General features: G+C 46.6%; 1 protein-coding gene across 1 annotated transcript in view; it reads right to left on the bottom strand.

Annotated features, from left to right (window-relative positions):
* Window positions 1–13,584, bottom strand: part of LOC128368283 (titin-like) — a 162,565-nt gene that overhangs the window by 131,359 nt on the left and 17,622 nt on the right. Inside the window, exons 5-18 of the mRNA XM_053329072.1 lie at window positions 8,667–8,936; window positions 8,161–8,424; window positions 6,758–7,027; window positions 6,283–6,546; window positions 5,898–6,167; window positions 5,395–5,658; window positions 5,010–5,279; window positions 4,535–4,798; window positions 4,150–4,419; window positions 3,675–3,938; window positions 3,290–3,559; window positions 1,956–2,219; window positions 1,601–1,867; window positions 1,062–1,393 (exon numbers count right to left, since the gene is read on the bottom strand). Coding sequence (XP_053185047.1) covers window positions 1,113–1,393; window positions 1,601–1,867; window positions 1,956–2,219; window positions 3,290–3,559; window positions 3,675–3,938; window positions 4,150–4,419; window positions 4,535–4,798; window positions 5,010–5,279; window positions 5,395–5,658; window positions 5,898–6,167; window positions 6,283–6,546; window positions 6,758–7,027; window positions 8,161–8,424; window positions 8,667–8,936 — 3,752 coding nt within the window. The 3' untranslated portion in view covers window positions 1,062–1,112. The remainder of the gene's footprint in view (window positions 1–1,061; window positions 1,394–1,600; window positions 1,868–1,955; window positions 2,220–3,289; window positions 3,560–3,674; window positions 3,939–4,149; window positions 4,420–4,534; window positions 4,799–5,009; window positions 5,280–5,394; window positions 5,659–5,897; window positions 6,168–6,282; window positions 6,547–6,757; window positions 7,028–8,160; window positions 8,425–8,666; window positions 8,937–13,584) is intronic.

Below are 13,584 nucleotides of genomic sequence, written 5' to 3'. Positions count from 1 at the left end.
AGAAATCTAAAAGTATATTACTAAGCTGTGTGTACAGAAAACCTGGATCTTGTAATGAAAAACTACAAGAGACAGTATAAATAATAAAATGGGATTTGTGGGGATTTTAATATTGATAACCTACAAGAACACAATACAACCACATAGTTAATTAGCTCAGAGTACAGTATCAATAGTCTCAATTACAATACCAACTAAAATAACACACAGTGCTACACTGATTAAAAAATATTTACTAATGTCACTGACAAAGAAGTAACGAGTGTATTATTACTCAGCAGTACAAGTGTTCATCAAAAACACCAACACAGTCAAATCCAGTAGCTAAGAAACACATCTCTATTCCTTTAAACAAGACTGTAACAAAGTATGTAGAAGATGTAAATGTAACTTGAAATATTTATATCTATAAAAGATGATCTTTATCAAAATAACTCCTCTAGTAAAAAAAATAAAAGTAGTTGCTGAGAAACTGTGGCTGACTAAGGTAAAATAAATTACTGCAAGAGAAGGCAGGATACCCCAACCATTTCCTGACAGAAAACAATACAACCACTACTGATATGGCTTCAGCTGCAGATCAGTTTAATTCATGTTAGTATGAATCCTGGTTGGTTGGTATTTATAAAGGGGACTGACAACAAAAGAAGAAAAATCAACTAAAAATACTCAAGAGTATGAAATCCATAGACTGTGATGGTATTAACATGTCTACAGTTAAAAACAGTATTCAAGATTCAAGATGCTTTATCTGTCAGTCATCATGTCAGACATGTGAGCGAGATATAGTACTCAGGTCTCAGGATTCAAAAATAAATTAAATCTAATTAAAAACAGGCTAAACATCATATAACAGGTTCTGCTATATTGAATTTTTTCAGAACCTCTGACTCACATCTGCAGTTTCTACAAACCACTGTATTCCCAAAGCAGCTAAAGTCATACCAACAGATGAAACTGTAGATAGACACACAAGAAAGATAAAACATAGTTGCATTAAAATGAAATAATGATGGATTGAAAAGCTACTTCAAATTAAACAAAAAAAAGAAAGATGGTAAGATTGGTACAGATGTTCTCCACTCACAATGACTAAATGTTGTTAAGGTTCATCAGCTGCTTCTCTTACCAACAGTGAGGTTGACACTGGCTCCGTTCGGTCCGATCATCATCACGTATCCTCCCTCATCTTTAGGCTCACAGTTCTTGATGACCAGCGTTCGTCTCTTCCCGTCACTGATCATCTGGTACTTGTCTCCGTCCTCCAGCTTCTTTTCATCTTTCATCCATTTGACCTGGCAGCTCTCCTTGGAGATGAAACAGGTGAATGCCGCCTGTTCGCCCTCCACCACTTCCTGGTTGTGAGGCTTGGAGATGAACTCAGCAGCCAGTTCTGAAGCACAGGAGGGAGTAGAGGTTAGGGGAGGGGTTGGAAAGCACTTTCTAACCTCACACTGTACTACAGTAAAGTACTAGTACCTCTAACTGTACTACAGTAAAGTACTTGTACCTCTAACTGTACTACAGTAAAGTACTAGTACCTCTAACTCTACTACAGTAAAGTCCTACAGTAGTAGTACTGGTAGTAAATCTTTGGTACCATTAATCTTCAGGTTTCCAGAGGTGGTGATGTTGGGACTCAGCTTGCAGGTGTACTCTCCAGCATCGTCCATCTTCAGGTTCTGGATGAGGAGGATCCTCCTCTTTCCGTCCACCATCTGGTCGTAGCGTCCTCCCTCCGGCAGCTCCTTGTCTCCTTTGAACCAGCGGACGTCAGCGCTGGGTTTGTAAACGTGGCATATCAGCTTCACGCTGTCCATCTCAGCTCCCTCCACGTCAGACAGGTTCTTAATGAACCGAGCCGCCTCTTCTGTGGACAAGCAGCAGTGATGATGATTATTAATGAGTTTGCAGTGACTTTATGAAGACATTTTAAAATCAGCTGCTCCTCTTACCAACAGTGAGGTTGACACTGGCTCTGTTGGGTCCAATCATCACCACGTATCCTCCCTCATCTTTAGGCTCACAGTCCTTGATGACCAGCATTCGTCTCTTCCTGTCGCTGATTATCTGGTACTTGTCTCCGTCCTCCAGCTCCTTGTCGTCCTTCATCCATCGGACCTGGTAGCTCTCCTTGGAGATGGAGCAGGTGAACTCCGCCTTCTCGCCCTCTACCACTTCCTGGTTGTGAGGCTTGGAGATGAACTCAGCAGCCAGTTCTGAAGCACAGGAGAGAGTAGAGGTTAGGGGAGGGGTTGGAAAAGCACTTTCTAACCTCACACTGTACTACAGTAAAGTACTAGTACCTCAAACTGTACTGCAGTAAAGTACTAGTACCTCTAACTCTACTACAGTAAAGTACAAGTACCTCTAACTCTACTACAGTAAAGTACTACAGTAGTAGTACTGGTAGTAAATCTTCTGTACCAGTGATCTTCAGGTTTCCAGAGGTTGTGATGTTGGGACTCAGCCTGCAGGTGTACTCTCCAGCATCGTCCATCTTCAGGTTCTGGATGAGGAGGATCCTCCTCTTCCCGTCTACGATCTGCTCGTAGCTTCCACCATCGGGCAGCTCCTCGTCTCCTTTGAACCAGCGGACGTCAGCGCTGGGTTTGTAAACGTGGCATATCAGCTTCACGCTGTCCATCTCAGCTCCCTCCACGTTAGACAGGTTCTTAATGAACCGAGCCTCCTTCTCTGTGGACAAGCAGCAGTGATGATGAAACATGGACAGATCTGAACTGTGATGATGATTATTAATGAGTTTGCAGTGACTTTATGAAGACATTTTAAAATCAGCTGCTCCTCTTACCAACAGTGAGGTTGACACTGGCTCTGTTGGGTCCAATCATCACCACGTATCCTCCCTCATCTTTAGATTCACAGTCCTTGATGACCAGCATTCGTCTCTTCCCGTCGCTGATTATCTGGTACTTGTCTCCGTCCTCCAGCTCCTTGTCGTCCTTCATCCATCGGACCTGGTAGCTCTCCTTGGAGATGGAGCAGGTGAACTCCGCCTTCTCGCCCTCCACCACTTCCTGGTTGTGAGGCTTGTAGATTAACTCAGCCGCCAGTTCTGAAGCACAGGAGAGAGAGTAGAGGTTAGGGAAGGGGTTGGAAAAGCACTTTCTAACCTCACACTGTACTACAGTAAAGTACTAGTACCTCTAACTGTACTACAGTAAAGTACTTGAGTAAATGTACTTCATTACTTTCCACCAGTGGCACATTCACAAGTGATGATCAGTCAACATCAATCATGCTTTATTTTTTTGTAAATCTTCCGTACCAGTGATCTTCAGGTTTCCAGAGGTTGTGATGCTGGGACTCAGCCTGCAGGTGTACTCTCCAGCATCGTCCATCTTCAGGTTCTGGATGAGGAGGATCCTCCTCTTCCCGTCTACGATCTGCTCGTAGCTTCCACCATCGGGCAGCTCCTCGTCTCCTTTGAACCAGCGGACGTCAGCGCTGGGTTTGTAAACGTGGCATATCAGCTTCACGCTGTCCATCTCAGCTCCCTCCACGTTAGACAGGTTCTTAATGAACCGAGCCTCCTTCTCTGTGGACAAGCAGCAGTGATGATGAAACATGGACAGATCTGAACTGTGATGATGATTATTAATGAGTTTGCAGTGACTTTATGAAGACATTTTAAAATCAGCTGCTCCTCTTACCAACAGTGAGGTTGACACTGGCTCTGTTGGGTCCAATCATCACCACGTATCCTCCCTCATCTTTAGGTTCACAGTCCTTGATGACCAGCATTCGTCTCTTCCCGTCGCTGATTATCTGGTACTTGTCTCCGTCCTCCAGCTCCTTGTCGTCCTTCATCCATCGGACCTGGTAGCTCTCCTTGGAGATGGAGCAGGTGAACTCCGCCTTCTCGCCCTCCACCACTTCCTGGTTGTGAGGCTTGTAGATTAACTCAGCAGCCAGTTCTGAAGCACAGGAGGGAGTAGAGGTTAGGGGAGGGGTTGGAAAAGCACTTTCTAACCTCACACTGTACTACAGTAAAGTACTAGTACCTCTAACTGTACTACAGTAAAGTACTTGAGTAAATGTACTTCATTACTTTCCACCAGTGGCACATTCACAAGTGATGATCAGTCAACATCAATCATGCTTTATTTTTTTGTAAATCTTCCGTACCAGTGATCTTCAGGTTTCCAGAGGTTGTGATGTTGGGACTCAGCCTGCAGGTGTACTCTCCAGCATCGTCCATCTTCAGGTTCTGGATGAGGAGGATCCTCCTCTTCCCGTCTACGATCTGATCGTAGCGTCCTCCGTCTGGCAGCTTCTCGTCTCCTTTGAACCAGGTGACGTCAGCGCTGGGTTTGTAAACGTGGCATATCAGCTTCACGCTGTCCATCTCAGCTCCCTCCACGTTAGACAGGTTCTTAATGAACCGAGCCTCCTTCTCTGTGGACAAGCAGCAGTGATGATGAAACATGGACAGATCTGAACTGTGATGATGATTATTAATGAGTTTGCAGTGACTTTATGAAGACATTTTAAAATCAGCTGCTTCTCTTACCAACAGTGAGGTTGACACTGGCTCTGTTGGGTCCAATCATCACCACGTATCCTCCCTCATCTTTAGGTTCACAGTCCTTGATGACCAGCATTCGTCTCTTCCCGTCGCTGATTATCTGGTACTTGTCTCCGTCCTCCAGCTCCTTGTCGTCCTTCATCCATCGGACCTGGTAGCTCTCCTTGGAGATGGAGCAGGTGAACTCCGCCTTCTCGCCCTCCACCACTTCCTGGTTGTGAGGCTTGTAGATTAACTCAGCAGCCAGTTCTGAAGCACAGGAGGGAGTAGAGGTTAGGGGAGGGGTTGGAAAAGCACTTTCTAACCTCACACTGTACTACAGTAAAGTACTAGTACCTCTAACTGTACTACAGTAAAGTACTTGAGTAAATGTACTTCATTACTTTCCACCAGTGGCACATTCACAAGTGATGATCAGTCAACATCAATCATGCTTTATTTTTTTGTAAATCTTCCGTACCAGTGATCTTCAGGTTTCCAGAGGTTGTGATGCTGGGACTCAGCCTGCAGGTGTACTCTCCAGCATCGTCCATCTTCAGGTTCTGGATGAGGAGGATCCTCCTCTTCCCGTCTACGATCTGCTCGTAGCTTCCACCATCGGGCAGCTCCTCGTCTCCTTTGAACCAGCGGACGTCAGCGCTGGGTTTGTAAACGTGGCATATCAGCTTCACGCTGTCCATCTCAGCTCCCTCCACGTTAGACAGGTTCTTAATGAACCGAGCCTCCTTCTCTGTGGACAAGCAGCAGTGATGATGAAACATGGACAGATCTGAACTGTGATGATGATTATTAATGAGTTTGCAGTGACTTTATGAAGACATTTTAAAATCAGCTGCTCCTCTTACCAACAGTGAGGTTGACACTGGCTCTGTTGGGTCCAATCATCACCACGTATCCTCCCTCATCTTTAGGTTCACAGTCCTTGATGACCAGCATTCGTCTCTTCCCGTCGCTGATTATCTGGTACTTGTCTCCGTCCTCCAGCTCCTTGTCGTCCTTCATCCATCGGACCTGGTAGCTCTCCTTGGAGATGGAGCAGGTGAACTCCGCCTTCTTGCCCTCCACCACTTCCTGGTTGTGAGGCTTGTAGATTAACTCAGCAGCCAGTTCTGAAGCACAGGAGAGAGTAGAGGTTAGGGGAGGGGTTGGACAAGCACTTTCTAACCTCACACTGTACTACAGTAAAGTACAAGTACCTCAAACTGTACTACAGTAAAGTACTAGTACCTCTAACTGTACTACAGTAAAGTACTTGAGTAAATGTACTTCATTACTTTCCACCAGTGGCACATTCAGTGATGATCAGTCAACATCAATCATGCTTTATTTTTTTGTAAATCTTCCGTACCAGTGATCTTCAGGTTTCCAGAGGTTGTGATGCTGGGACTCAGCCTGCAGGTGTACTCTCCAGCATCGTCCATCTTCAGGTTCTGGATGAGGAGGATCCTCCTCTTCCCGTCTACGATCTGATCGTAGCGTCCTCCGTCTGGCAGCTCCTCGTCTCCTTTGAACCAGGTGACGTCAGCGCTGGGTTTGTAAACGTGGCATATCAGCTTCACGCTGTCCATCTCAGCTCCCTCCACGTTAGACAGGTTCTTAATGAACCGAGCCTCCTTCTCTGTGGACAAGCAGCAGTGATGATGAAACATGGTCAGATCTGAACTGTGATGATGATTATTAATGAGTTTGCAGTGACTTTATGAAGACATTTTAAAATCAGCTGCTCCTCTTACCAACAGTGAGGTTGACACTGGCTCTGTTGGGTCCAATCATCACCACGTATCCTCCCTCATCTTTAGGTTCACAGTCCTTGATGACCAGCATTCGTCTCTTCCCGTCGCTGATTATCTGGTACTTGTCTCCGTCCTCCAGCTCCTTGTCGTCCTTCATCCATCGGACCTGGTAGCTCTCCTTGGAGATGGAGCAGGTGAACTCCGCCTTCTCGCTCTCCACCACTTCCTGGTTGTGAGGCTTGGAGATGAACTCAGCAGCCAGTTCTGAAGCACAGGAGAGAGTAGAGGTTAGGGGAGGGGTTGGAAAAGCACTTTCTAACCTCACACTGTACTACAGTAAAGTACTAGTACCTCTAACTGTACTACAGTAAAGTACTTGAGTAAATGTACTTCATTACTTTCCACCAGTGGCACATTCACAAGTGATGATCAGTCAACATCAATCATGCTTTATTTTTTTGTAAAACTTCCGTACCAGTGATCTTCAGGTTTCCAGAGGTTGTGATGTTGGGACTCAGCCTGCAGGTGTACTCTCCAGCATCGTCCATCTTCAGGTTCTGGATGAGGAGGATCCTCCTCTTCCTGTCTACGATCTGATCGTAGCGTCCTCCGTCTGGCAGCTCCTCGTCTCCTTTGAACCAGGTGACGTCAGCGCTGGGTTTGTACACGTGGCATATCAGCTTCACGCTGTCCATCTCAGCTCCCTCCACGTCAGACAGGTTCTTGATGAACCGAGCCTCATCCTCTGTGGACAAGCAGCAGTGATGATGAAACATGGTCAGATCTGAACTGAAGAGCAGGCCAATTTAAGGTGAAAAGACAGACCACGCTTAAAGACAAACCTGAACAGTGGCCTCCTACAGCAAAGTTCACATTCTGCGATCAGACTAGCTAGCTATGCACCCAACCTGCTTTCCAATAACTCTAATAAAGCAAACTGTGACTTTATATTGACGTCATCTGAACTGTGTCACTTCCTCAGGTCATAATTACTATGGCTGCTAGATGTGTGATGAATCTCTTGTTAGAGCTTAGAGATCACTTTACTAGACTAAAGGAACCTTAGAAAACAGTTAGGGTTAGACACAGGGATCAATGTTCAACCAAGATAAAATCCTCTTCCCGACTGACATTTGAACCTGACAACCAACATCCAGGGAAGGTAAACAAAGACTTATTGACTTTCCATATCTGATAGATATAATTCATCCTGACCCTGTAAACCTGACAGGCGCTGTTGCAGTAAAACAGTAAAACCTCCACTTAGTGACAATCACTGTTTTCAGATCAGCCTATTTCATAAAACTAGCAAATGCTGTATGCAGTGTGTGCTCCATTCTACATACTGCATTTCATATTAGTATGAAGTATGACACTGTTAAATCTATTTATTTAGCAATATGTAAACAGTACTTGGTTACTTTCCACCAGTGGCACATTCAGTGATGATCAGTCAACATCAATCATGCTTTTTTGTTTAGTAAATCTTTGGTACCATGAATCTTTAGGTTTCCAGAGGTTATGATGTTGGGACTCAGCCTGCAGGTGTACTCTCCAGCATCGTCCATCTTCAGGTTCTGGATGAGGAGGATCCTCCTCTTCCCGTCTACCATCTGCTCGTAGCGTCCTCCCTCCGGCAGCTCCTTGTCTCCTTTGAACCAGCGGACATCGGCGCTGGGTTTGTAAATGTGGCATATCAGCTTCACGCTGTCCATCTCAGCTCCCTCCACGTTAGACAGGTTCTTAATGAACCGAGCCTCCTCCTCTGTGAACAAGCAGCAGTGATGATGAAACATGGTCAGATCTGAACTGTGATGATGATTATTAATGAGTGCTGTGACTTTATGAAGACATTTTAAAATCAGCTGCTTCTCTTACCAACAGTGAGGTTGACACTGGCTCTGTTGGGTCCAATCATCACCACGTATCCTCCCTCATCTTTAGGTTCACAGTTCTTGATGACCAGCATTCGTCTCTTCCCGTCGCTGATTATCTGGTACTTGTCTCCGTCCTCCAGCTCCTTGTCGTCCTTCATCCATCGGACCTGGTAGCTCTCCTTGGAGATGGAGCAGGTGAACTCCGCCTTCTCGCCCTCCACCACTTCCTGGTTGTGAGGCTTGGAGATGAACTCAGCAGCCAGTTCTGAAGCACAGGAGGGAGTAGAGGTTAGGGGAGGGGTTGGAAAAGCACTTTCTAACCTCACACTGTACTACAGTAAAGTACAAGTACCTCAAACTGTACTACAGTAAAGTACTAGTACCTCTAACTGTACTACAGTAAAGTACTTGAGTAAATGTACTTCATTACTTTCCACCAGTGGCACATTCACAAGTGATGATCAGTCAACATCAATCATGTTTTATTTTTTTGTAAATCTTCCGTACCAGTGATCTTCAGGTTTCCAGAGGTTGTGATGTTGGGACTCAGCCTGCAGGTGTACTCTCCAGCGTCGTCCATCTTCAGGTTCTGGATGAGGAGGATCCTCCTCTTCCCGTCTACGATCTGGTCGTAGCGTCCTCCATCCGGCAGCTCCTTGTCTCCTTTGGACCAGGTGACGTCGGTGCTCGGTTTGGAAACTTGGCATATCAGCTTCACGCTGTCCATCTCAGCTCCCTCCACGTTAGACAGGTTCTTAATGAACCGAGCCTCCTCCTCTGTGGACAAGCAGAAGTGATGATGATTAATAATGAGTGCAGTGACTTTTGAAGAAACTGCAATACAATGTTGATCCTTTGTTGCTTTATTTTATGTATTTTTTTATTTGAGCAAAATTGTCAGTGGAAAAGATATGTTATATTATTTCATGTAAAATTGATCTATAGCTGTTAAATAAATAATAAATAAAAGTATCAAGTAGTACAAACAGATATTAAAGTAAAGTAAATGTCCCTTAAAATTATACTTTAAGAACAGATTGTTGTTTTTAAGAGTCTTAATTTAACACTGAATCTTAAGATATTCTCTCACAACACTGTAAAATATAAAGCCCTCCATCCAAAGTTCAGCTGAAGATGATATGAAGTTTAATAGAAGACAAAACTTAGAGTGTACCTGAAGGCCAGAGAAGAAGAGCAGCAAGACCAACACCAACAATCAGAGCCAGTATGTAGTTTTTGTAGTTATTATCAGAGTCCATCTGCTGCTGATCTCGTCCTCCAGACTCAGACTTGCTCCTTTCTTGGTTTTCTTGTATGTCTGGTCTGTGTTTATCTGCTGTGGTGTGAAAGAAACAAGCAATGAGAGAAATGTCCCAACTGGACATAAATCCAGAGTTTGTAGCTCAGTAGAAGAGCGGCTGTGAGAACAAGAAAAAACAGCTGATGAGGAGGTCAGTGTGTGCTTTAGTCTGTAACATGAGGAAAAAGCTAGACCCAGAAACAAATCTACACGACCACCAGAATGTATCCCTCCACAGGAAGATCTGAATAAACACAAAACTCAGCTGGAAGCACTGATTGTCAGGATCCAGTTCGCCGCTGCTCCTTTTTTCTGTCCATGTTTTCTTTCCTCCAGGGCTGGGCGGGGCCTTCTGGGAACTTCTGCAGCCACCCTCCTCTGCACACCTGAGATTCATCACCTCGTTTCCTGCTCTACTGATTTATAAGCCGGTCTCTTCCTCCACTCATCGCCAGTTCGTTGTTTCACCCACAGTGGTAACGCTCACGGCTCTTTGATCTAGTATTTTTGTAAACCTTGACCCCGTTTTGGATGTTTTTGGATTACCTTGCTTTTGACTTACCTGTTTTTGTTTTTCTCCTCTCTACCCAGCCATTTGCCTGCCCTCAGCCTCGCCTCGCCCAGCCCTGTCATCTCCAGCTGCATTTTTGCTTCTGTTTTTGTTGCCTGAATAAACCTTCATCGGTTTCAGATCTGCATTGTGGGTCCAGTCCTTTTGTTCTGTTTAGTCAACTCCTGACAGAACGAACTGGCCATTTACAATGGACCCCGCAGATCCAACTCATCAGACACTATTTAATCAGGGCACCATCATCGGACAGCATGATCACATAATCCGTGCTCTGTTTGAAAGTAACCAGGCTCTGTCCGCCAGTGTAATGGAGGTTTCCAGACAGGTTACTTCCCTGGCTTCCACAATCCACTCCTCACAGGCCAGCTCGGCTCCGGAGTCATCTCCTACCACCCTTTCCCCCAAGGACTCTCACGTGAGTGACCCTGAGCCATTTGATGGCAATTTGGATCTATGCCGAGGATTTTTGTTGCAATGTGGACTGGTCTTTGCTCAACGTCCGGCATCTTTTTCCTCTGACGCAGCCAAGACACGTTATGTGCTGGGGTTACTGAGGGGGAGAGCTTTGGCTTGGGCAGAGGCGGCTGGTTCCCATGAGGACTTTTGTGTTTTGCCATTCGCTGTCTTCAAAGAAAAGCTAAAAACTGTTTTTGATCATCCTAATTATGGGGGAGACGCGGCAGCTCGTCTTTTAAGGCTGAAGCAAGGCACCAGAACCGTGGCTGACTACGCTGTTGAATTTTGGACTCTGGCAGCTGATGCAAATTGGGAGGGTGCTGCTTTACAGGCAGTATTCTTGAACCGTCTCTCTGAGCAGCTTAAGGATGAGCTGGCTGCCAGAGATGAACCTTCCAGTGTTTCTTCTCTTGTGTCCTTAGCCATCCGTCTGGACAACCGGCTACGAGAGCGACGACGCCAGAGATATGCTCCTTCCTCTTCTACTGAATCAGCACCTCGGAGATGGTCACCGTCCCTCTTGCCAGCTCGGTCAGGCACTCCTGCTCCACCGGCCTTGGTCTCACCCGTTGACGAGCCCATGCTACTCGGTAGAGCCAAACTGACACCAGAGGAGCGCCAGCGTCGTCTGAGGTCCGGTGAGTGCCTGTACTGTGGCAAATTGGGACACTTAGTGGCCACCTGCCCGACTCGGCCAAAAGGGGAGGCTCGTCAGTAAGTTTGGGGGTCCTGACGAGCCCCTCTGCACCTATAGTCAAATCCCCTGAATTTTCTCGTTTGCTGGTACCTGCCTCTGTTATGTGTGGACAGACTGTGCTATCTCTACAGGCCCTAATTGATTCTGGCGCCGAGGATAACCTCATTGACTCAGAGGTTGCTACTCTACTGGGGTGCCAGTTGGAAAAGTTGGACAGACCTATTCCTGCCTTGGCATTGGACGGTAACATGTTTACCCAGATCACACATCAAACTTCCCTGGTAACCCTCATCGTCTCTGGCAACCATCATGAACAGATCACTCTAAAGGTAATCTCAGCTCCACGCACACCTCTGGTATTAGGACACCCTTGGCTAATGCTCCATAACCCACACATTGATTGGCCCACAGGCGCCATTAGGGGTTGGAGTCTCCACTGTCATTCTTTCTGCCTTCATTCAGCTCGACCACCTTGTGTTAATCCCCAGTCTGAAACCAACAAATCTGAGTTTCCTGATTTGACTGCTGTACCCGGCGAGTACCACGACCTCAGGGAAGTCTTCAGTAAAACTAAGGCCTTATCGCTTCCTCCACACAGACCTTATGACTGTCCTATTGACCTGCTGCCTGGGGCACCCCTCCCATCCAGCCGTTTGTACAACCTTTCCAAGCCAGAACGTGTAGCTATGGAGAAATACATCTCTGAGTCCCTAGCTGCGGGCATAATTCGGCCCTCTTCCTCACCTGTAGGAGCTGTTTTTTTCTTTGTCGACAAGAAAGACAATACTCTCCGTCCCTGCATTGATTTTCGGGGTTTGAACAACATTACCATTAAGAACAAATACCCACTTCCCTTACTCAACTCTGCTTTCGAACTCCTTCATGGTGCAACAATCTTCACTAAACTAGATCTCAGGAATGCTTACCATCTCATTCGCATCAGGGAGGGGGACGAGTGGAAGACAGCTTTCAACACTCCACTAGGCCATTTTGAGTATTTGGTAATGCCGTTTGGTCTCACCAATGCTCCTGCAGTCTTTCAAAATCTGATTAATGACATCCTGAGAGATTTCCTCAACAGATTTGTTTTTGTCTACCTTGACGATATCCTGATTTTTTTCTCGTTCTATTGATGAACATGTCACCCAGGTCAGACAAGTCCTCTCCCGTCTTTTGGAAAATAAGCTGTTCGTTAAAGCTGAGAAATGTGAGTTCCACACTAACTCTGTCTCATTCCTCGGCTACATTGTTCAGAGTGGTCGTCTCATGGCTGATCCAGCCAAGGTCCAGGCAGTGGAGAAGTGGCCGGTCCCAACCTCCAGGAAGGAACTGCAGCGGTTTTTGGGATTTGCCAATTTTTACCGGCGCTTCATTCGGGACTACAGTAAGGTTGCCTCACCTCTGACTAAACTAACGTCTGTCAAAGTGACGTTTAGGTGGACAGAGGAGGCTAACATGGCTTTTCTGAAGCTTAAAAAATTGTTCACCTCTGCACCTATTCTGGTACAGCCTGACACCAGTAAGCAGTTCATCGTGGAAGTCGATGCTTCTGATTCTGGTGTCGGGGCCGTGCTGTCTCAGTATGTGGGTCCCGATAATCGTCTGCATCCATGTGCTTTTCTGTCTCGTCGTCTGTCTCCTGCAGAGCAGAACTATGATGTCGGCAACCGGGAGCTACTAGCCGTCAAGCTAGCTCTGGAGGAGTGGAGGCACTGGCTGGAGGGGGCAGAGAAGCCGTTCATCGTCTGGACAGATCACAAGAACCTTGCTTACATCCAGACAGCTAAGAGGTTGAACTCTCGCCAAGCCCGGTGGGGTCTCTTCTTCAGTCGATTCAACTTCTCGCTCACCTATCGTCCTGGGTCTAGAAATGTGAAACCAGATGCTCTCTCTCGCCAGTTTGCCTCCAGTAGCCCTGAGGCTGAGACTGAGACCATCCTCCCTCCAGAGCGGGTAGTGGCCATGCTCACTTGGGGCATTGAAAAGACTGTGCGGGATGCTCAAGTGATCCAACCTGACCCAGGCACCGGCCCAGTCAACCGCCTGTTTGTTCCCAGCTCTGTTCGCTCCCAGGTGCTGCAGTGGGGCCACGTCTCCCGGTTTGCCTGTCATCCTGGCACTAGGCGCACTATTGCCATCCTGAAGAGGCATTTTTGGTGGCCAAACATGGACGCGGATGCCAAGGAGTTTGTGGCAGCCTGCACCACCTGTGCTCGTAGCAAGGCCACTAATCAGGCTCCCGCTGGACCGCTGCGCCCGCTTCCAGTTCCCGGTCGGCCTTGGTCCCACATCTCATTGGACTTTGTTACTGGGTTACCTCCCTCTAGTGGTATGACGGTGATACTCACTATAGTTGATAGATTTTCTAAGGCTGCTCATTTTATTGCCCTCCCTAAACTGC

Source organism: Scomber japonicus, chromosome 11 (assembly GCF_027409825.1).
Source record: "Scomber japonicus isolate fScoJap1 chromosome 11, fScoJap1.pri, whole genome shotgun sequence".
Taxonomy (NCBI): Eukaryota; Metazoa; Chordata; class Actinopteri; order Scombriformes; family Scombridae; genus Scomber; species Scomber japonicus.
The sequence above is the reverse complement of the archived record's forward strand: the minus strand, read 5'-3'. Positions and strand labels throughout refer to the sequence as shown.